This window comes from Netta rufina (genome assembly GCF_964035555.1).
Source record: "Netta rufina genome assembly, chromosome: 9".
Taxonomy (NCBI): domain Eukaryota; kingdom Metazoa; phylum Chordata; class Aves; order Anseriformes; family Anatidae; genus Netta; species Netta rufina.
Genome location: NC_140132.1, coordinates 9,830,546 through 9,853,684, shown reverse-complemented (window position 1 = coordinate 9,853,684; position 23,139 = coordinate 9,830,546). Strand labels below are relative to the sequence as shown.

The 23,139-nt window shown below is 43.9% G+C and overlaps 1 protein-coding gene across 4 annotated transcripts in view; it reads left to right on the top strand.

Annotated features, from left to right (window-relative positions):
• Window positions 1–19,240, top strand: part of DGKD (diacylglycerol kinase delta) — a gene marked incomplete at its 5' end in the record, with an annotated part of 63,553 nt that extends 44,313 nt beyond the window's left edge. For 2 of the 4 annotated variants that reach the window (XM_084291938.1, XM_084291937.1), the window contains 15 exons: window positions 421–582; window positions 1,834–1,962; window positions 2,844–2,940; window positions 3,792–3,902; window positions 4,692–4,788; window positions 6,215–6,322; window positions 6,930–7,043; window positions 7,388–7,522; window positions 10,196–10,347; window positions 11,127–11,238; window positions 11,404–11,496; window positions 11,893–12,012; window positions 12,333–12,450; window positions 13,684–13,814; window positions 14,955–19,239. In XM_084291938.1, coding sequence (XP_084148064.1) covers window positions 421–582; window positions 1,834–1,962; window positions 2,844–2,940; window positions 3,792–3,902; window positions 4,692–4,788; window positions 6,215–6,322; window positions 6,930–7,043; window positions 7,388–7,522; window positions 10,196–10,347; window positions 11,127–11,238; window positions 11,404–11,496; window positions 11,893–12,012; window positions 12,333–12,450; window positions 13,684–13,814; window positions 14,955–15,044 — 1,769 coding nt within the window. In that variant the 3' untranslated portion in view covers window positions 15,045–19,239. Of the gene's footprint in view, window positions 1–420; window positions 583–1,833; window positions 1,963–2,843; window positions 2,941–3,791; window positions 3,903–4,691; window positions 4,789–6,214; window positions 6,323–6,929; window positions 7,044–7,387; window positions 7,523–10,195; window positions 10,348–11,126; window positions 11,239–11,403; window positions 11,497–11,892; window positions 12,013–12,332; window positions 12,451–13,683; window positions 13,815–14,954 lie in introns of all 4 variants that reach the window. The other 2 variants (XM_084291935.1, XM_084291936.1) reach the window with 2 other exon arrangements.
• Window positions 19,241–23,139: the final 3,899 nt, after the last annotated feature.

The window sequence follows — 23,139 nt, the reverse complement described above, 5'->3', positions numbered from 1 at the left end:
CCTCCTGATGAAATGTGTCCAAGTGTCCTTTTCAAGTGACATATCCTATTGTCCTAGCGCAGATCGAGCAAACAAAATTCAGTTTAATCTATCATTTATTGTCCTTCTGGTTAGAATTTCTGGAAGTCGTGGAAAGCCCAACTAAAAGGCTTAAAGTTTAAGTCAGGCACTTCTACTTTGAACCTCACTGCTGAAGATCTCAGCAGAGAGAACAGAAGGCTAAACCATCCCAGTTCCAAAAGCCCTTCAGAGCAGGGTTTAGGTGAGACAAACGATATAGGAAAGCTTTCCTATATTCCTATTCTTTCATTTAAAGAGTCAGGACCTTTAGAGTCTCATTCTGTTATTATTTTTGTCAGTGGGAGGTGTTTCTTGATGGAAAAGTTGTGAAGTAATCGCCTACTTTCTCTCTCTTTACAGCCGTAGATGAACAAAATGCCCAGACTCAGGAGCAGGAAGGCTTCCTCCTTAGTCTCTCAGCTTCTGAAGAGGGCAAGGAGCTAAGGAATGAGGATAAAATCTCCCTACAGTCATCACACAGCAGCAGCTATGGAGTGTCCAAAGTGAGGAACCAACGGAAAGGTACTCTGGGACTGCCACCATGCAGATCTTGCATGTAACAGTGTTACACTGTTCCGAGTCCTGTTTTTCTCTCATTTTTGCATGATTGCTCTAAACCTCAGATGCTACTCTTCGCACAATTCTGTGTGCAACCCCATGCATCATACACACTATCATAGATTCATAGAATATCCCAAGTTATAAGGGACCCACAAGGATCATCAAGTTCAACTCCTGGCACTACAAAGGTCTACCCCAAACTTCAGACCATGTGACAGTCCAAACACTGCTTAAATTCTGACAGGCTTGGTGCAGTGACTACGTCCCCGGGGAGTCTGTTCCAGTGCGCAACCACCCTCTCAATGAAGAACCTCTTCCTGATGTGCAGCCTGAACCTCCCCTGTCACAGCTTGACACCATTCCCTCGAGTCCTATCACTGGTCACTAGAGAGAACTGATCGGTGCCTGCCCCTCCACTCCCTCTCGTGAGGAAGCTGTAGGCCGTGATGAGGTCTCCCCTCAGCCTCCTCTTCTCCAGGCTGAACAGGCCCAGTGCCCTCAGCTGCTCCTCATACGTCTTCCACTCTAGGCCCTTCACCATCTTTGTAGCCCTTCTTTGGACATTCTCCAACATTTTCATGTCCTTTTTGTACTGTGATGCCCAGAACTGCACACAGTTTCAATACATTTTAGATGGCTGCTGATTTGTGGTCTTAGCATATAGCAACTAGCATTCAGGTATTTATTTTTTTTAATTTAGCAGTAATCTGCATTCTCTTGGCTTTCGGTGATTGGACAAAGATGATCTTGAGCATTTTTCACGTCATCTACCTGATGACATTTCTCTGTAAGCCACTGCCAGCTTTTGCAGATGACAGAGAACAGAAGCCAGCTTGGTTTAATAACTGTGTTACGTGAGTAATTTGTTAGAGATCCCCAGTCATTCCAAGTATATTTGGAACCTAGCGAGTATGGATTGGGAGCCAACTACCCTGTCTGTTGTGCTGCTGTCACCAGCTTTTTCTTATCTCCATTTCTAATATTTGCAGAGTCATATTTCTGTGCCTCCAATCTGTGAGGTTTTCCGGCTGCACATATGCCACATCTATGTCTGTTACTGACTTGTTCTGTCAGCTGTTTGTTTTACAGTGGCTAGAGTGTTTTGCTGTTGAGTGATTCGTAGCCCAGCCTTGCTGCTTGGGCTGTGCTGTTATGTGCTGGCCTGAATCACGTCATGTATGTCAATAGCCATGTTTGTGTTGTGTTTTGCAGCATCCAAGTCTCCTTGTGAAAGACAAATAAACAAAGGAAGTTTGTCGCTGGGCAGCTCTGCATCTCTTCCTCCCCAGACAGGAAACCGGGACAACTTGCCAATGCTGAACACAAAAATCCTCTATCCAAGTGAGTGTAATACCCACCACTTCCCATTTTTGCAGCAAAATGTAGTATGGGTGACAACAGCACAGGTTTAACTCTCCGTATGAAAACACCAAATTGTTCTGCCTGATGTTCTTTTGCTGGGTCCACTTGGAGAGAAATCCCTTTGTAGATAACTTCGTACTAGAGTTGAACAGTGGAGACTTGAAGGAATTAGTAATAGTTATCACTTTTCAGCTGAGAAAACCTAAACACAGATTTTTATTAACACAGTGCAGTAACAGAATTTAGATATCGATTACAAACATCTTCTGAGCTCAGAGGGACCTTGAGAATGCTGGTAGGGTGCCAGGTGGCTGAGAGAGGTTTCTGAAGAGTGGCAGCCATGGACGGGGAGCAGCGGTCCCCTTATGTGAAAGCTGGATAATACACAGACCCAGCATATATGCACAATTCCCACCTCACGCATCTTGTGTTGCAGCTTCTCTGCATCACTGCAGTGCTGTCCTTCCACCTCTCCCCCCAATTTACTTGTTCAAACTGTTTCTTCTGGAAGCAGGTCATTTCCTTTTTCTCTGAAAAAGCTCATATTTCTGTATTGCCAGCAGGATTTAGAATTTTAGAAGCAGGAGGTGGTAATTCTTGAGTGACTTGGAGAATAATTTCAGTCCTCCTCCTTTCCCTCTGCTCCTTGAAGCAAGGATGTTGCATGTTCCACCCTGGAGCACATAGCTACTGCAGTGAATACACTCCTATTTCCCACACGTGGGGTTTTGGGAGTGGAAGAAAGCACTATTGCTAGCTGCTTTCCACAGTGAGTGACTGGAGTTAATATATTCTGAGATTCAAATTACGTTTTCTGTTTATTATTATCACAGTCTTCCCCATTGTCAATTTTCCTACAGATATCCGTGCCGGCATGTCTGGGTCTTTGCCTGGGAGCTCTGTCATCAGCCGATTGTTGATCCATGCTGATCCCTTCAACTCTGAGCCTGAAAATCTGTGAGTATGCTCAGGATGTTGGAGTGGGTCTTTCCAAATGAACCCCAGCATTGTGCTGTGAGAACTAGATTAGTTTAGAGAGCTAAATAACTGACTGCAGCAACCTAGAGTTATGTAAACGAATTCATATGCTGATGCCAGTGAGGATCAACTTATGTAGTTAGACATAGAGTGACATATCAGACTCATAGAAGAAGAGTTTTAGGTTTTAGGTGAGAGAATGAAATTCAGACCAGTCTTCTTCCACCACTCAGGGATGACTCCAGTTTCCAGTGAGTATGCAGTAACTTGTGGGGGAATTAGCACCATTCCAGCACAGAGGCCAAAGAAAGCTCATGGGCAGGCCACACTGTGGGAGACAAGTGGGAAATGTGATGTGAATGCTTTCTCAAACTGTTTCTGCTAAACTGTTTAACAGTAAAAAATCAGTTGGTACACGCTTAAATATTTTTTCCTAATCTCAGTGCCCCTGAGATTCACTAGTGGACGCTTTTGAGCTTATTTGACAAGCTGTCTGTAAGTAACACCTAACATATACATGCTTCAGCAATTAGCATTGCTAAGGTTTCCTGAGTCCTTTTACACAACCCCAGTGACCAGGAGCACAGCTTTTTGTAAATCAAGTGTAGACTTCAGTGTATGTTTTGGTGGCAAGGGGAGAATTCCTCTACAGATCTTCTGGCTATGGTTAGAGGCTGCAGGCCAGGGACCCTGCTCAACAGCAACTTTTAAGGTATTCCTTGTGGGTTTTAGGCAGCTCCCAGCAGTGTTTATCTGATGTGTTGGCATACAGCCATCTTGTTCTTCACATTTTTATACAAGGTAGCCAAACATTTTTTTTTGTTTGACAGTGAATGTTACACAGAGAAGTGTGTCATGAATAATTACTTTGGAATTGGACTGGATGCGAAGATTTCTTTGGATTTCAACAACAAACGTGATGAGCACCCGGAGAAGTGCAGGTGGGTTTTTCATGGACTGACCTTTGGCCAGAAGTGATCACTTCTGACCACTTTATGTTTTCATGGATGCTTTTGAAGCCAGTTGTCTAAAAGTGTGCTGAATAATTACATCATCAGTCTTGTCTGCATCATCTTCCTTCAGGGTTTAAAATCATGATGAAGGGGATAAGTTACTGATTCATTACTGATTTGTTATGCTGTTCTGGATAGTACAAGATCTTTGACTAGCTGCATCAGTGTGGATCCAGTGCATTGGTTCTATTCACTTCATGATCTCACTCACAGGTTTTTCTCCTGGACTTGCTGTTTGGCTCAGAAACAATCACATCTCAGTGCCACAGAGGCTAATTTTGGCTTTGATCCTAACTTAATACAAACCACTGTATAAGTCACAGGCTTTGCACTTTTGCATATCTGGGCAAGTACAGGATGTTCTGTATAGCTTGGGACTGGTACATTCGCTGTACTTATTTGAGCTAATACCACAAAACTTTGTGGATGCCCTGGTGTATGAAACTGACCAGTTCTGTGCTGGGGAATCTGTACGTGTCTGGTAATGTGTGTTACTCAGTCATCCTCAATTCCTACCTGTTGTTTTTTTTTTTTTCAAGAAGAATATTTTCCTAGCATAATCTATGACTGTTTTGAGTGCTTGACCCTTTTGGAAGCAAGACACATTTGTATTTTAGCATGTAGGAAGTACTGTTTCAAACTATATAGGTTATTTCACCTCTAAGTGAACAGCTAAGTGCCAGTCCTGACCTTTTCTCTTTTGTTTTGCGCCCTTAGAAGTCGTACTAAAAACATGATGTGGTACGGAGTATTGGGGACCAAGGAGCTGCTGCACAGAACATATAAAAACCTGGAGCAGAAAGTGTTGTTGGAGGTGAGGAACTAGCACATCCATCTGTTGCTAAAACTGCGGTACCTAATTGTATCTCCTTCAGACACTTGGATTTCGGCAGGGTGATTCTCAGGGCATTTCCTTTGCCCACTTGCTGTGTCTCACCTTGAGCTAGCTAAAAGGAGTTTTCTTGGTTCTGGAAGATAACTCGTATTCTCAGCCAATAAAGGAAGTTTCATCCTGTTGCAAAGTAGTAGCCATCCCCAACAGGTATTCAGCATAGATAGGATTGTTACCTTACACCGATGACAAAGCTGGGAGGAGTGGCTGACATGCCAGAAGGCTGTGCTGCCATTCAGCGAGACCTGGACCGGCTGGAGAGCTGGGCAGGAAGAAACCAAATGAGGTTTAACAAGAGCAAGTGTCGAGTCCTGCACCTGGGAAGGAACAACCGCTTGTATCAGTACAGGCTGAGGGACTGTACAGGCTGGAGAGGGTGGATGACAGGTTGGCCATGAGCCAGCAGTGTGCCCTGGTGGCCAAGTCCAATGGGATCCTGGCATGCATTAAAAGGAGCGTGGCCAGCAGGTCAAGGGAGGTGATTTCTCCCCCTCTACTCTGCCCTGGTCAGGCCTCACCTGGAGTACTGTGTCCAGTTCTGGGCTCCCCGGTACAAAGCAGACAGGGATCTGCTGGAAAGAGTCCAGCAGAGGGCCACAAAGATGATCCGGGGCCTGGAGCATCTCCCCTGTGAGGAGAGGCTGAGAGACCTGGGTCTGTTCAGCCTGGAGAAGAGAAGACTGAGGGGGGATCTTATCAATGTTTGTAAATACATGATGTGTGGGAGACGGAGGGATTTGGCCAACCTCTTTTCAGCGGTTTGTGGGGACAGGACAAGGGGCAATGGCCACAAAACGGATCACAGGCAGTTCCGCACCAACATGTGGAAGAACTTCTTCATGGTGAGGGTGACAGAGCACTGGGACAGGCTGCCCAGGGAGGTTGTGGAGTCTCTGGAGATATTCATGACCCATCTGGACGCCTACCTGTGCAACCTCCTGTAGGGAACCTGCTTTGGCAGGGGGGATGGACTCGATGATCTCTGGAGGTCCCTTCCAACACCTACAGTTCTGTGATTCTGTGAGTCTGTCATTCCTGTTTGGGGATGAGAAACAAGTCTCTCTAAAACCTGTGTCTACCAGAGGAGAGGTGATTCATGAGACACGAATGATTACGTTCTTCTACTCTGATAGGCAGAGAATCATAGAATGGCTTGGGTTGGAAGGGACCTTAAAGGTCATCTAGTTCCTACCCCCCTGCCATGGGCAAGGACGTTACCCACTAAATTGGGTTGCTACCCACAGAATCAGAATAAACCTGAACTGTTCCCAGTCCCAGAGCATATGCTGTGGTTGGAGGCGTTCTCTACTGTTGTGCTGAGAGTAGTGATACCTTTTTTTCTGTACAGTGTGATGGGAGGCCAATCCCTTTGCCCAGTCTCCAGGGAATTGCCGTACTCAACATTCCCAGCTATGCAGGAGGCACCAACTTCTGGGGGGGAACCAAGGAAGATGATGTGAGTATTTCCTAAGACAGTCCAAGAAACATTTTAACTTAGTGTTGCTTCTGGAGTCATAGCCCCTGACTGTCCCATAGTGCTTGGAAGAAGACAACAAGGAGCCTGTCTGCATGTACTTTCTCTTTGAGGTGGATAGGATACTGAAAGGCTGATCTTCAGCAGCTATGCGCCCAAGCAATCCGTGGCAATTCAGAAAGAAACCGGATGCTGTCCAGGGCATTTAGGCTTCCAGGAAATGTGTTAAATTGGCCTTCTCCCCTCATGCTGCCTGAGGAGTAAAGCCCCTTAAAGGCAAAGGCAGTTAGATCCACTCACAAACATCGTATTATTTGAAATGAAAGAGTAAGTGCCTACTCTTATAAGAAGAATTATTCCCTTGTGACTACAGTCTTGGTATTGGAATTATTCTTTAGCTGCCATTGGAAGCACAGCTGGAATATTGAGGCTCTTTTTTCTCTTTCCTGTGTCACTGCAAATCTTCACCTTCTAGTCTCATTGTTAATTCTGTACAGATTAAGCACCAATTGTGCACCAGTGGGGAAAAGGAAACCTCCCTATCAGAGCTGTATGTCAGCTGAGTTCTCTCTCCCTTGTATTTGACTAGACATTTACAGCCCCTTCCTTTGATGACAAGATTTTGGAGGTGGTAGCCGTGTTTGGTAGCATGCAGATGGCAGTGTCACGAGTGATAAACCTACAGCATCACCGGATTGCACAGGTATCAGCTGCCTTTGTGAGCTCTGCTTGCCTCCCCCATCTCCAGTGCGTGATGTTTTTGCCAGTTTCAGTCTGTAAAGCCCTCCTTTCTTCTCTGTTTTGTCCATGGAAAGAACATCCACCAAAGCTGAAAAGGTGTGTGTTCAGGGGCAATTTGTGCATGGAATTGTTTGGTAGTATTCATTGTGGGAGGAGATAGATTAGCAATTCAAATACAGATTAATCCAAAGACATGGCAAATAATGCATGTATAGTACTTGGGGAAATGTTTTGGAAAGAAAGAGCGTGTCTTGTGCTTTTGAAAAAAACAGCATTTTAGAGCTGTAATGCAATCACTTCTTGCAGTGTCGGACTGTGAAAATAGCAATCCTGGGAGAAGAGGGAGTTCCTGTACAAGTGGATGGAGAAGCCTGGATCCAGCCTCCAGGTTACATTTGGATTGTTCACAAGAACAGGGCACAGACCCTGACCCGAGACAGGGTAAGAGCAGCCTTGAATACACTGTACTCATGCTTTTGATGTTACATGTTCCTGGCCACATATGAATGATTATCTTGGTGGATGTAGGAATTATGTTTTGCTACACATTATAAAACCCCCTGCAAAGAACATGGCTAAACTTGCATTCACTGATTGAGAAATCAAATAAGTAAGGTTTTTGCAAGCTTATTTTACATCCTTTTCTAGGTGCCTTGTGACACAACATTTCTTAACATACTTGCATGCTGTTTTTCCTACAGGCTGCCTGACTCGCTGAGTGCTGTGGAATGTCTAGATTCAGCTGTTCAATATCTTAATTTCTCATTATTGTTCAGTATGTGGCTTATACCTCGCTGACCAGGACAAGCAGTGTCTCATGCCTCGTTCATCAGTCTGTGTCTGTCTGACCTCCTAACTCTCAAATATACCTGATAAGTACCAGCATATAAGGAAGTGTCCTTGCCGTTTTAATGTATTACTGAATGGTGGGAAGTTAAAGGAAAGGATAAAGGTATTGCTGTGGTACAGACAGGCTTATAGTCCTCCCCCAGCTCTGTAATTTTATGTGGATAAACAGTTTGTTTGATAGATACTCTTAAAAATTCCCAGAATAATATGCCTTTACCCAGTTTCCAGAGCAAACTGAAGTCCTCTGCAAAGGACTCACGGGCTGAATAACAAGAAATGAGACAGCAACCAAGAGGAAAGAAGGAAAAGCAGCCAGATACAGATTGGAGACATTCCCTGGTGGGAAGTTACAAGTATGATAGTGTGGAAAGAAAGCAAAAGTGGGACTACAAAGCTCCCGTCATGGTAGGACAGGGAAATACCCAAGACCTCTTGAGCTGGGAGAGAACACTGGGTATCAGTGTGGATGGTGGGGAGACGAGGAGAAGGGAATAGCAAGCAGAGTCTTCCCTGGAGAGATGGAAAGCTTCTGTAATGTCACACTGAGAGCTCGGAGGGGAGTGGGATGAGATAGCACAGAGTCAGGTGGAACAGGATTCTTGCTGTAAAGGTGGGAGAGAGAAAAGGAGGGGCTGCCTTCGTGTGGGGACAGTGGGAAAGGAGAGTGAAGCACAGAAGGCAGACAGGACACACAAGTCCCTAGTGAGCATGTTGTGCATGAGTGTGTTGGACCATGGCTGTGATTGTGCTACCCCACTCCTCCCTGCCTGCAAACCAGGTTCTGCTGCACGGAACTGCCACTGAGGAGCAAGTTGCAAGTTTGCAGAGCAGCATTCAGCTCTCATGTTGACCATGGGCTTAACCCTAATTCTCCTGCTGCCCTTGAGGTCATCATTGCACACCCTTTCCTTCACAGAGCCAGTCTGTCCTAAGCAGTAGATGAAGTGGGGTCCTCTTTTCAAGTTGGTGACCCTGTACCTTTGGTAACATTTTTCAAATGTGATTTGGGATATTTGGTTTCCTAAGCAGAAGATGGAAAAACTCAGATTCCCTCATGGCCTCCTCTGGAGCACTGAAGAGTCATCAGCAAGGCTGAGATCAGCAGATAGCTTGTACAGAGCTGGCGGAGCTTGTTTTTGTCCTATAAGAGAAGCAGTAGGGTAAAGGAGTACTTTACCACAGGTCTTCACGGGTATTTGCAGGTGCAGGAAAATGAAGAGTCTTCAGATTGTTGGGTTGTCCCCATGGCAGTTGTGTTCCAGTAGACACTGGATCTCCTCTCCAGACATCTACCTCCTCTCCCTCTAGTCCTGTGCCCCTTACCTATTCTGTAGTCATCTCATTTGAATTCCCAGGACCAGGATCCATGACTACTATTTTATTTCCCTTTCCCCCACCCATCACACTCAATCTCCTTTCATTTTCTGGCTCCCCAGATGCTGATTTTTTTTCCCCTCTGAATGCTGCGCACCCCTGATCATTATCCTCCTCTTCTCTGAATTCTGCTTCCTGTTTTGGCCTTCCCGTCCCGTAGTGCCTTCTCTCATCTAATCTTTTCTCTTCCCATTTCTTGCGCTCAATTCATCTCTCCTTACCCTGAGGCTCTACATGTCAGTTTTCATTCTCACCATATCCAATTTTGAGCCTTCTGTATTGGATGTGTTTTTTTTTTCTGAAGCACTAGCTGATGGCAGCAAGAGGATCAGTAGGAGTGCAAGCGGGACAGGTTCTGCCTCAGAGTTCGGCTGCTAGTACACCAATCACTGGGGAAGCCCAGTTTACTTCCAGATACGGAGGAGTCTTGAACATTTTTAATTTCCAGCTCCAAGATATCACTTGAAGAGATGTGCACTTATACTGCTGCTCCCTCCTTCCCACAAAGCTTGTTGAATCGGATGGGTTGTTACTGAATAACGAATGGCACTTCCTTAGGCATACATGTCAAAATTCTGGTTTCTGGTTCAAGGTATGGAGGCAATATAGGTACTCAAAGAAAAGGCTGCCACTACTAGGAAATTGGTGGATTTTTCTGGTCTGGTCCTCAGAAGTGGCCTAATGATTTTGACTAAAATAAGGCTTAAGTAAAAATTAAACCAAGGCAAACACATGGCATAGAAAATTTCAACCCAAATAGCTAAAGTTAGCAAAGTTACAAGCAGCTGAACAACTGGGTCCTCCAAAGTGTTTTACAGTCACTGGCACTTAGAGCCTTGTGTTTATAGGAGATACATAAGGTATCTTATAGTTTGCTTGCTGTGGTTTTAGGCATTTGAGAGCACCCTGAAGTCCTGGGAGGACAAACAGAAATGTGAGTTGTCACGACCCTCCTCTTTCTCACTGCAACCAGAGATCATGTCGGAAGAAGAATCCACCCAGATCAACCAATTTGGTCAAGCTGCAGGTGCTCTGATCCACAGGTGGGTCTCAATTTGCTTTTAGTGAATAGAGCCCTCCTTTGGTGCCCAAAGTTCTTGTCTGACACCCTGTTTCTGGAGACTCTGTTCACTCTTCTCTTGGGCAGTGCCGGTCCATGTCACTGGGTACATTCTCTCATTATGCACTGTCCCGGCTGCATGAGGACTGAAGTTGTATAAACTGTCGTAGGTCATCCTGAACAAAATGTATCACTTGCACAAGCAAACACAGATCATTTAAACTTGAAACAACCCAATGGCTTTGAATGTCAATGATTGTTATCAGAAGTGAAACACAAGTCCTCTTTAAGAGCTCAGTTGACAAGCTGGGTTCTTGTAACCATGATGCCCAGCAGAGATTTCTGTAAGAAGTCACTTTATGCTCATCTGCTCATCCTTTACCTCGGACATTCAGCTGCTTGGTCTGGGCCTCTGAGGGAAAATGCCCAGAGTCTCATCAGTGAAGTGTTAATGAAACTGCAGTGTGTGCAGCTGCCTTTCACATCACTATGGTCATATTAAAATGTCTGGATCATATTTCAAACTGATCCCAACTCGTGTGCAGAATTGAATATGCATCTGGAGTTGTGCATGTGAAATCTGCCTTGCTTTGCATATGCATGCTCACTGTAGCAGGGAAAATAGCCCTGCTTTGCCAGAGCCTGTACCTCTCCCATGCTTTATCCCTGCTCCTGTCAGTCAGATGGGTATTAAAGGAGATACCCAGTCAGAAAAGATCTCTGCTTTGAGCACATGCTGATGCAATCTAATTCTCTCTTTAGCATTCGGGAAATAGCCCAATCCTATCAGGACATGGAACAGGAGCTTGCCCATGCTGTCAATGCCAGCTCCAAGTCTATGGACAAAGTCTACGCTAAATCCAAGTCTACAGAGGTACTTCACTCACTTGGCATCTTCTTTTTGTCCTTGTTCCATAGCTCTTGGTCTCCCTTTCTGATTGACCAAAAGTAGGGCTTGCTTCTCTAAGACTTCTTCCTTTGACTGCTCAGACCTCTGCATTTCCAGGCTTAATTTGCGCATGAATTGCTTCCCCCGCAGGGCCTGAACTGCAGCCTTGTTGTAGAGATGGTGAATAATGTCAAAGCCCTGCATAATGAGACAGAGCTGCTGCTGGCGGGCAAGATGGCGCTGGTAAGAAGCACAAAGCAGGAGTAAAGCAGCCTCTCTCTTTTTCTCATCTCATACTGTGGCCTTGGCGAGCAACGTTTTGCTGGTCTTTGTCTTCTTTGTAACAAGTCAGTGAAAATGACTCCCAGGATGAAAATGACTTGCAAATGAATTCCATCCAGGAATTAGGATGGTGTTGTTCCATTAGTATGATGAGCAGTCAGGCTAGTTTGCTCCAAGTCTGGAGCTCCGAAAAGATACAAATTATGAACTTGGTGATGCCTGGGCAGGGTGACTGCTGTGCGCTTCCTTTTAAAAGGAGGAACTGCACTGTTTAGCAAAGAATTTCAAGACAAAAGGCATGACTATACATTCCACCATATGGCTTTTAACTCTGCTTTGCTTCTGTTTCTGATCCAGCAATTAGATCCTCCCCAGAAGGAGCAGCTCCAAGCAGCCCTGGCAGACATGGACCTCCAGCTGAGGAAACTGGCAGACATCCCTTGGCTGTGGCAGCTTATGGAGCCCTGTGATGAGGAGGTGAGGAGGACCAAGGCTGTATTTCCCTAGCTATTCTCTTTTTCACTAGTTTGTTGTGTGCCTTTCTGTGAATGTAGAGGTGATAGGAGAAAAGATCATTAAGAAGGAAACTTGACTCCCTAAGGCTTAGAGAAAGTAATTTCCTGCTAATGTCCCTTGACTGACATGGGATCAACTTTCTCTGTTTCCTTCTCTGTCTTGGTCAGAATGAATTTAGAGGTTTTTTTCCTCTTTTACAGAGCTGTGGACCTGAGTTTGACTTTACTTGTTGCAGAGGGACCTACGAATGTTTTCCTGATTTTCTCTTTTTGTTCCTGTAGAACCAGATGCTGGATTATTCTAAACGCAGCCGCAGTGGCAAATTCCGTCTGGTGACCAAGTTTAAAAAGGAGAAGAACAACAAAAATAAGGAGACTCATAGTAGCATGGGATTGCCGGGTACCAAGTCTGCTCATTCATTGTCTGTCTCTGTCACGCTAGTGTGGTCGCAACCCTACCAATTCTCTGTTTCCTCTCATGTTCTCTCCCTCTACTGTTTCACTTGCATCTTATCTGCCTTTTCTTTGAGTATAATGTCTTTTTCACATGGCAAAGTAGTTTATTGTTCTGTCTGAGTCATGATCCCCCAGTACTCAGCCGGTTTTCCTGAGCAGAAACAGGAGGTACCCTCTGAAGAATTCTGCCTACATCTGGCCATTTTCTGGGGCATTTTAGAGGGTGCTTAGTGCAGTGAATTTGAGTATTTTGGCATTTTAGGTATCAAAATGACTGTGGGGCCCAAGTCCGCATAACTCCAGTCTTTTCACTGCTGATTCTCTGTGATATGGTTAATGATGTTTCTGTCATTGATTTACCTTCAGGCTTTAATCAAGTTTCATGTCTAAGGGGTTCAGCATCACCACAGGTGCAACCCTGACCTTTAATCCTACTGATCAGTAGATAAAAACTGGCTGTGAATCATGAAATTGTCAGACACTTTCTCTCCAATTGGTTTAGTTGATTTTTGGTTTATATTGTGCTTATGAAGACCTTCTTCTTCTGAAATTCAGAAGTGCTATCTGTTCTGTGGGTTCCTGGGTCCTGTCCTCTGCCATGGACTTGTGGGTACAATCTCCTTCTGTCTGATGTGCTGGTGCTCATCCATTGCACCCCAGAATTTGGGAACTTTATTCTTCTCTTATTTAGAGGCTGTGCATGAAGGTGGAAGTCCAAGCCCTTCCTCTCTCCCTCAGATTTTAGGTAGAGAGGTTGCCACTTTGTTTGCAGACCACAAGTGTTCATACGTAATAGCAAACTAACCTGTGGTTGACTCTTTTTTTACATTTTATGACTCTATTGTTTTGTAAGCAGAGGAATTTCAAGATTTTACTCATAAACACAGGGGTAAACTTTAAAAAGTTTATCCAATCCTGTCAAAACAAGCATGTGCTTCCTCCTGGCTTTATTACAGCTATAGCCTCTGCTTAAGGGAATACCTCTGATCTTACTCTGCCCTACCTCCTTTGATTGAGACTGGAGGTTGTGCTACCAGTCCTTGCCCTCTCTTTGGTTTGAGGCTGTGGTACTGCTTGCCCTCCTTCTCTGGCACTGAGTGCTGATGGTGTCCTCACCTCTCACTCTCTTCTGGGATTCTGGGTACTCAATGCACTCCTGCTTTTCCATCTCTAACAGTTCACCTCTGGGGAACGGAGGAGGTTGCGGCCTGGCTTGAGCATCTCAGTCTTTGTGAGTATAAGGATATCTTCATCCGGCATGACGTCCGGGGCTCTGAGCTCCTGCACCTCGAACGGAGGGACCTCAAGGTACTTTCATGATTGGCTCGTCAGAAATAGCCAGCTGCATTTGCATGACCTGTGCTGAATGTGCTTGGAAACTGTCTGCCCACTGTTCATTCCAAATGCCTTGGCAAGATGAATGGGTTCATTGTGGCCTTGTTTTGTTTTCTCACCATTTCAGGTCACCTGATGTTTAGTAGCAGGGAGGTAGAACAGTTAGTTGAGAGACCAGCTGTCTAATTGTTCACAGCTTCCTGGACAAGTCCACATGGATTACAGGAAGTGTTCTTGAGAGTCTTTGATTTTGATGATGGAATGGGATTTTCAACTTCTCAGCTTCTGTACCATCTTTGCAGAACATGCTGCGATTTGGAAAATTTGGGTCTTACTTTGTAGTCACTGGACTAAATAGATCATTGCATATTTTTTTATTACAAGAAAAAATGGTCATGGTCTTTGATGACACTGCTAGATTGAGAAAATCTTTGAAATAATAAGCATGTTGTACAACTTTTTTCATCAGGAGATGCTTTCTCTGCAAAAGAAATTGAAAGTGATGTTTTTTTGCATGTGCAAAATAATTTTGTCATCATTATAGTGACTTGCGTATAGCAGGCAAATATTTTGTCATAAAGTAGCGCATAGCATTCATTGAGTGACCCTTGGATCTTCATTTGTGATTTTAACCATCTTTCTGTTCTGAGTCTTGCTCTGATTTATGTAGCTGATTGCTCAGCATGCCATCCAGCTACAGTGTTTTGTTGCATGGCACTCAAGTGTTCAGACATGTGTTTTGATGTGACCAGTGATCGGTTGGTTCTTTGTGCATGTGTTTGGCTACAGGCTTAGGTCCTTGAGATCTGTGTGCACTTTCTTTTCTCCTGCTTTGGCATTGACAGTCAAAGCAGTTTGCATTTCTGGCTAATGGCCTGCAGTTATTTCTTTCCATTGCTCTGTTCCTGCTCTGTGACTGTTCCTTACCCTGTCATGCTCTGGTTGCTTTTTGACATGTGGTTTGGGGTTCCGTATATAACCATCAAGTTTGTAATCTTTTTGGTTGGCTTTCTCCTCTCTGTAACTGGCTGACTAGTTTGTAACCACTGCTTGGTGACCTGGTGTTTTTCCCCCACTTTCTCTTAAGGTAAGGTTTTCTCTTTATTTTTCCAGGACCTGGGTGTGACCAAAGTGGGCCACATGAAGAGAATATTACACGGGATCAAGGAGCTGAGCCGGAATACTCCTGTCAGCGAGGTTTAGCCTCTGTTTTCACAGCCTGTGTCTACCATTCCCACTAACTGCACAGCAGTCACCTCACAGAGCAGATGTGCTCACAACTGTCTCTACTGAACAGCCAAACTGCAGCTGTTCAGAGCTCATATCAACCAAGCATGGTGCTACCTTTTTTCCTGTGGGGTACGGCTGCATACAGTCAAGAGGCACCTTACCTGCACTGAGGCAGAGCCTCCCAGAAGAGAACTCACTTGCTGTTTGAAGAACCACGTCCTCCAACGTGGGAAGTTCTGGTTCCAGTGACAGTGCAGGACTCCTGAAAATTGCAACACAGCTACCTTTACTGGATAACTTCATCACAGTACAATTATTCAGGGCAAAAGATATATTGGCCAGTCTTAGTTCAGGAGCATCTGACAGTCTTTTCAAACTGAAAACTTTCCTGCTCATCTGTATGTCATACCTGTATCTTAGAGCATTTCAGTGGGACGGAGCTTGTCCTTGTGTCTTACTAAACCATTTTTAACAAGCCTGTAGTTTGCATGTGATTTGCATCAGAAATTCAAAGCCAGTATAGCCCTCCCCTTGCCAATGAACTCCCAGTGATTCTCACTCACGTATGCCTTGCAACAAACAATGCATGTGGTTAAAACAGCGTGGTCTTCCCCTTCCCTCCTCTTTCAGCCAGTCACAGTGATACAACGTTTAAGTTTTCAGGCATCACAAACTATTTTTTGGAAATTCCTGGCGCTAATTAAAGACAAAATTCTCAAGAGCCAAAAGATTACAGGAAATCCGCTCTGGCTGCCTTCATCTTCAGGAGACCAAGTGAAGGGGAGAGGAACACTAACAAGCTTTTTGGGCCATGCAAGAAGTGTTATGTAATGAAGTAAGATATGGAACAAGTTGCTCCACTTTGACGTGGGGAGCAGCATGACTGGCAAGAGCCAGGAGTGGCTTGCTGTCCATTTGTTCCCACTGTTGTGGCCACAGAAAACAAAGCTCTTGCTTTTCTTCAGCTTGTAGTTGCAGACAACTATTTGTCACAAAAATTACAGTCTATTCATAGTACTTGCATCTTTTGACCTGTCTTGGTTCTAGCAGCTTTTCCACCTTGCTTCTTTCTCTTCCTGCCTTGCTCCTTCACCCCAAGATGGATACTAAAAGATTAGGGTGGCTCAGTCCTCCTGGGTTGTACCTCCATGAGAGCAATCGTCCTGTCAATCAGGGCTCCTGTAAGAGTCCTGAGATAAAGAGAATTGTTACAGAGTGGACAAGCATCGTAATGAAAACTGGAGTATGTTGGTAAATAGCCTTTGGTACCACCAACAGTGGAGCATGGAAAAATCAGTGCCTCTGAATCAGAGTTCCTAGACGGCCTTCAAATTTCCACTGTATTGCCTGACCCCAGTCAGGTGACTGTTAAAGCCCGAAGACCAGCATGCATAATTATATTGCCATGTTTATCACTGCAGAAGGAATTTAGGAACATTCAGTGCTGTAAAGCTGGAGAGACAGCAGGAATTTTTAATTACTTTGTAATTTTGTATGGGTTTTCTTTTTTTTTTTTATTACAGTGGCAGTTGTCTGCCTATGGCTGCAGACAGAGAAATGGTTATATACACAGTGGCATGAAAGATAATTTCCTGAGGACATCTTTTTCTTTGTTGTTTCTAAGGATTTTATCAACCTGACCTCAACTCTGTAGTCACAACAACAATCAACCAAGCTATTTTATGTAAAGTCTTGTCTGTTTCAAAAGGTTGTGGGCTGATACCATGCTGGGCAAACTCCACTGCATTCTTTAAGGTTTCACCAAGGATTATTCTGACTCTCCCTATCTGTTTTTAACTCATTCAGCCACACTTCTCTCAGCCTAGTGAGTTGACAGGGTTTGCTCACGAGAAGTTAGAAGACTAAACATGCTTCATCAAACTAGCAAAATTTCTGGTATAAATACTGTGGACTGAGCAAGAAATATGTTCAGTTTTGCTCTGAATTTTTCTTCTGTCTATACATCACCAGTTACTTCCCTGGCCATATCTTTTCTTTATCAGTACAAAACCCTGTTAATGTATTGAATTCCTGAGGCATTGGATGAGTAAGAATAGTTGACATAAAGCGGTTGGGACACTGAGCAGCATCTGCATGAGAATGAGGAGAAACCTTCACTAAGTAGAGCCCCAGGATGCATCCTTCCTCACTGGTGGCAGTGAGGTGCAGCCCACTGCCTGTCCCCGGGAGCACGTCTGGTCAGGATGTTCGTGTGTCTGCCCGGGAGAGCGCAGCAGGGCGCACAAGGCAGGTTGTGGCTCTGGAGAGGGGGTGAGATCTGTGCTTGCTCCTTTACCTGCTGAAGGAGTTGGTGTTGCTGTGAAGTTTCTCCAGGGAACCTCATGATTTAAGGTGTATAAACAGTATGCACTTGCCTTGTTGGCGTAGTTTCTGGGGGATAGATTCTTGCCTCATTAGAAACAGCTCCTCTCTGCTTTTCCTGCTCAGAGTAACGGGAGTCCAAAGAGTTATTAAGTTTAGGCTTGTTCCTTCATTTGTGCCATATCTGGAGAGGCCAGAAGGCCATTAGACATGTGCTATGGGTGGTGATTCCTGCAGAGACCAATCTTCCTTTCTTTTACTTTTATATTCTGTCCTGTTGATAGGTTCAAATACTTTTCATGTAGGTGCACATTTTATCAAAGCGTTCATAGCCAGTATATTCCTGTCTGTTTCTTACTGAAGGCAGGGAAGGAGTTCTACCTTCTTTTAAGAGCTAGAAAATGGGATCCATATTTAACCTGAGTGCCTTTGAATATGTATTAAGGTTTATATCTAACAAAAAGTTGTAACTCTATGTCTCTCACTGGGAAAAACGCAGATTGCGGTTGCAGAGATTTTGTGAGTAGATTAGGATGATTTGTGTCAAAAATCAGTGAGAGCCATCTGCAAAGCAGGCAGTCAGGCTGAGCTTCTGGCTACGTTATTCCGAGTTCCTCTTCTAGCATCTGATCATTTTTCTGTGGGAGAGAAATTCGGGAAAGACGATTAGACAGTAGACATATCTGTTTTGCCAAAAACAACAAAAAAAAAAAAGAGACTCTCCTGCGGTCTCAGGTAAAACACCAGCTTGAGAGAAGCTAGAACTGCACACATCATGTGTATGTTTAGTCTCCTAAAAGCACTATTCTTGTGGAAGCTTTGTGCCACCCTCTGTTTATCAACCCTCCCTGTCGGCAGTGATTTGGAAGGAGCTGGGGCAGTGTCTGCGGTGAGCCGGGCGTATGGTTCCACGTGCTAGGATGAGTTTTCAGTACATTGTCTCACATTCTGGCACTGCCCTGGAAATCCACCCTGAATGGCAGGTTCTGGCAAATAGCATGCCCTGTGTTAGGATGATTTGGGTCAGTGGGATTGCGTGCAGTGGAGACCAGAGGCTGCTTGGGCTCACGAAGGAGCTATCAGCAATGTCCTGCTCTGCCCGTAGGGAGGGCTGTTAGGCTAATGCAGTCCTTCTGGTTTTGTGGGGGGGATCTTGCAGTGCCCAGAGCGTGTGTCCCCACGGCGGGAGCCTTGCAGCACAGCAGAGCTGTGGCTGGGGGGTGCCAGCCCTGCTGCAAGAGCCTCCGGCTCCTTCAGTGCCCATCCTGGGAACGTTTCTGCACCAAATCGTACGGAAAGCTGTGTTCGTTGTTTTAGTGTTATTTAAAAATGTGCATACTATCTATGTGATTTAAAAAGACTGTTTACACAAAATATTTTGTATCTTAAGATGTGTGTACTGTAAAAAAAAAGAAAAAAAAAAGGATGAAAAATGATGTTTTTCTACAACTGTCAGCAGTGACTGCATGTCTGTATCACCGTCCACCAACTGTTGTTCCTCAGGGGTCTCCGCGCCATTCCTGTGATCCTGTCAGAAGCATAGGGAAGCAAATGAATCCCTGTACAGTCTTGGGAAGAAGGTTTTGTGCCTTAAGAATGGGACCTGCTTCCCTCCTATTTATTGTGTTAATTTATACAGTTATTATCATGGAAATGTCTCTTGTATTTTTTTGTACATAGTTTACTGTTGATTGTTGTAAATAAGTTTTTCTTGTATATAAAGTAAACATGTTTCTGAGCTTCCAGTAAATATTCTGTTACTGATTTCATTGTGTGAGAAGGCTGCAATGCCCACTTGGTGGGAACCAGCTAATAAAAATCTGTGCTGTGATAAAATGGCTTTATCCTGAGTTGCATCAGAAGTTCAGAGCTGTTCCTTAGAGAGATGTGAAATGGTAAATGCAGTAGTTGTAGATTAATTTTGTGTTGGTGCAATTGATGTGAGGTAGTTTTATGTAGTTAATTTTTTATTGGCTCTGTCTGCAGCGAACAAAAGAAGAGGTGTTTAAGACATGATGGGTCTGCAGCCGCTCGTCCTGGTTGTAGTTCCACTGTCTGCAAACCCGCAGCTGGATGGGAAGCACTCCCAGAAACTCAGCGTGGCATTTGTCTGTCAGTTAGTCCTTCTGCTTTGGTGCTGGCAGGAGTGAGCAACCGAAATTCTCGTGTGCTCCTGGAGCTCTGGAGTCTGTGTGGGGTGACCACAGCTCCCTGATGGTGGTGCTGCAGTGCCCTGGTGAGAGGGGAGCAGTTGTTGCTCTACTCTGCTTGGGCCTCTGTGCTTTCAATTTATTGCAGGCAATAATGTACGCAGTAACTGGAACAAGGGAAAAAATATTTACAAAAATGTGGGAGAAATTAATTTTATCATGAAATGTGGAAATTGACTGCCATAAAATGACACCTGTAAACTTGAAGCTGAAGGATTTGAAAGTGTTTGGCTGAGCAGTCTACGTATCTCGTTGTGATGGGCTCTTTTCCATCTGTACCAATTGATGTGTTTGTAAGATGTTGGCAGAAAACATTAGACAGGTTGCTTTTAAACTGAGAGGATGGTCATAGAGTTTCACAGTGCTGTTGCAAAAGCAAATGGAAAGTAACAAGGTTGTGAATATTTTCTCTGTGTAAAAGACCTTGTACTGGACAGTTAAACTGAAGGATATACTTTTGTCTTTTTATGGAGGGAATAGTTTACGTGACACGAACATAAGAAATCATAGTGATGTTATATACTGTAGCAAGATGAAAATGGTAAAAATTCATCATTAAAATGTTAGTTCTAGTAATAAAGAGAAAAGAAAAATTACTGCATTTGCTCACACACATGCTGGACCTGAGTGTGAAGCTCTGCATTAGGCACCACCGAAAACATGCAAAGAAAGAAGCAGCAGAGGGAGAAGGTACGTTTACTCCTCTGATGCAGGTAAATAATTTTGTTTTTTTTTTTTTTATTTAGGTGGCAGAAATCAGTAGGAAGAAACTCTTTGCCCCACTCAGTGTGTCATTAATGGGTTATCAGGGCTGCTGCTCAGGGCTGCGGTCCTCTTGGTTTGATTGATAGCAATCTAATGGAACTTGGGACGGTGGAATGGGTCGGGAGGGGTGTGTGCTATAAAGATCTTGAAGTACCAATGAGGATTTATTTAAAAAAAAAAAAAAAAAAAGTGTTTTCTGGCTTTTCCCCATATTGTCATGTATGTTGTTGGGTTGCAGTTCTTATGTGTTTTGTTTTGTTTTTAAATACAGTATAAAGCATCAGGAGAGTTGAGCCGCCCAGGAGATCTGCTCCCACTGAATGGGCAACACTGGAAGCAAACAGGTTTAGAACAAGTCCTGTCATTCCTTACCTGTAAAGTAGCTTAAACATCATAAGGTAAATTCTTTGTTTGGCTGCCCTGTACCTCGTTGGGATTAGTAACCATGTGCCCTTCTGGGCCTTGGGCAAGCTGAGATGTTTAATTCTCATGTGGGCAGAATGAAGATAAAATGGTAATTATAGGTTAAAAAAAAAAAAGGTAGTTTTAAAGCAACTTATCTCTGACGAGTTCCAACATTTTTCTGTCTTATCAGGTGACCTTTAGTAAAGTTGTAAAACCTTAAAACCATAAGACCTTTAGTAGGTAGTAAGTCGTGTCTTCACAAGAGAGGAAAAAGTTGAAGAATTTGCATATGACCTCAAAGACACGGTGTTTCTATAGACTTCAGAGTCAGCTGTAGCATACAGCTTTTCCTCATGGGTGTGGGGAAGGGGGCAGATTTAGGCTTCTTGTCCTCAGAAGCAGGTTGGCAACGAGGCTGTCTGAGGAGGAGCAAGAGCAAGTGTCCCCCTTGCGTTAAAAGCCATGCACAGCTGCAGCCTCCAGTGGGTATGCAGTTGAGCAGATAGCATCTGGGGCATCACGGGCTAGGAGGGCCTGTCAAGGGAGACCTTTCCCTCTGCACAAGGTGTGAAATTCCTCTTGCTCCTAAGCTGCAAACTGGATTTACAGCAGTACTTCTCACCTGCTTGCTGAGGGCATGCTCTGAGCCGCCTCCCTGCCACACAGCCTGTCCAGAGAAGTGCGTCTGCATTCCTGGCAACATGAGCCTGTGCTCATGTGTGAGCTGTGCAAAGCTGTGGCTTCCAAGGGCCATTTCTCTTAGGAAGAGTAGCCATAGGGGACTAAAGCTTTAACTTGTCTTCCAAGAGGCGTAAGAGTGGTCTGGTTAATCTAGCGCTGAGCATACTACCCAATCTTTCCCCTTCTAGTGTCTGTTTGGAACTCAGTGTCTAGTTTTACACAAGTTGATGGGGAAAGGTGGCTCAGAGAACACGATTTCTGCAATTTTTGCAAGAAATCAGTACCCAAGATGTGAGGGAGACCTTGGTAGTGCTCTTGCAGGGCACTGTGCAGTGCGCTTTTAGACAATATGCTTAGTGATTGTATTGCTCAGTGAATTACTCAGATTTGGGCTTGTTACATGTTAAAAGCTGTTATGGCAAAGCAGAAAGAAGTGTTGGATGCAGCATAGAACCGGGTTGCTGACAAGCTGTGATCTTGAGGTCTTGTAGCTTTGCCACACTCCGCTGTTGAGTAGTGCTGTATGGAAGGTGGATGCTGATACTAAACTGTGTTGCCTAAAAGACACAGGGATTTGGATTAACTGAGAAGGAAGGAAAGTTTTGAATATTAACATTTCCATCTAATTTACATATATATTCTATTTTGTTAACTTATGGAAAATTACGTTTTATATTACAATTTTAATTAGGAAAAACTAGATTCAGCACTTCTGCTGAAGAAGCTAAAGGCTGAGAACACATTTGAGAGTCTTCCAGAAAATTTCCTCTAGAAGAAGAAGAAAACAAAGCTTTTGGCTGCTTTATACAGAGGATATCTTTAAACAATGAAGTCTGAACAATCCATGATACTTCTTCACTTTGGGGAAGTGATTTCCTTTGATTATTCCTGTCTGTTCCTAATACTGTGTGAATCAGGACTTTCCACTGTGTTAATTGGAATGACATGGAGCCTCCTCTGTCTTAGCAGTCCCGTGAAGTTTCTCTGTTTGTTCCTCTTTACAATCCTGTAGTGCTCCTCAGAACAATTGCTCTTTTAATGAAATTTGTTCAGAAAGTAGCAAACCCAGCACTGTAACTGTTTAGATTGAACAGTTCCATGGCATGCAAAAGTGGGCAAATCTTGATGTATTCTGGAGCATCTTCTCTTGAATCCCCTGCTCCTGGAGTTAAATGATTATGCAAGAACCCAAGCGTTGGCTTTTATAATACATATTCTGTGGTAGCAAGAGAAATGGCAAAGGAGGAGTTTAAGAGCCCAAAATGCAAGGGTTGATGAAGAATTAAGTTCATTCTTGCTGAGTATAAAATTAAAAATAAGAAAACAAAAATGTTTTTAAAAGGCTGATGTATTGATTTTAAATGTCTTAGGTTGACAGTTGATGTGCATGTCCTAAATTGCCAACCTATACCAAGTCTTGGAAGCAAAAATGTAGTGAAAAACATGCAATTTATGTGGCAACAAAGCACTATTTCTAGATAGCCAAGTCAGCTACAAGTATTTGTTTAGTAGGTGGAATATATAATCATACACTTGATTCCTATTAGATTTCCTATTTCGTTTCATGTTGGTCAGGTGTTTCATAAAACTTAATTTCAGAAAAAAAATCTGCTATCATTAATCTCAGTTGATTATTTTTTTTTTGAGTGGTTGAATTGAGCAGCAAAGCTTTACTGTACACACCT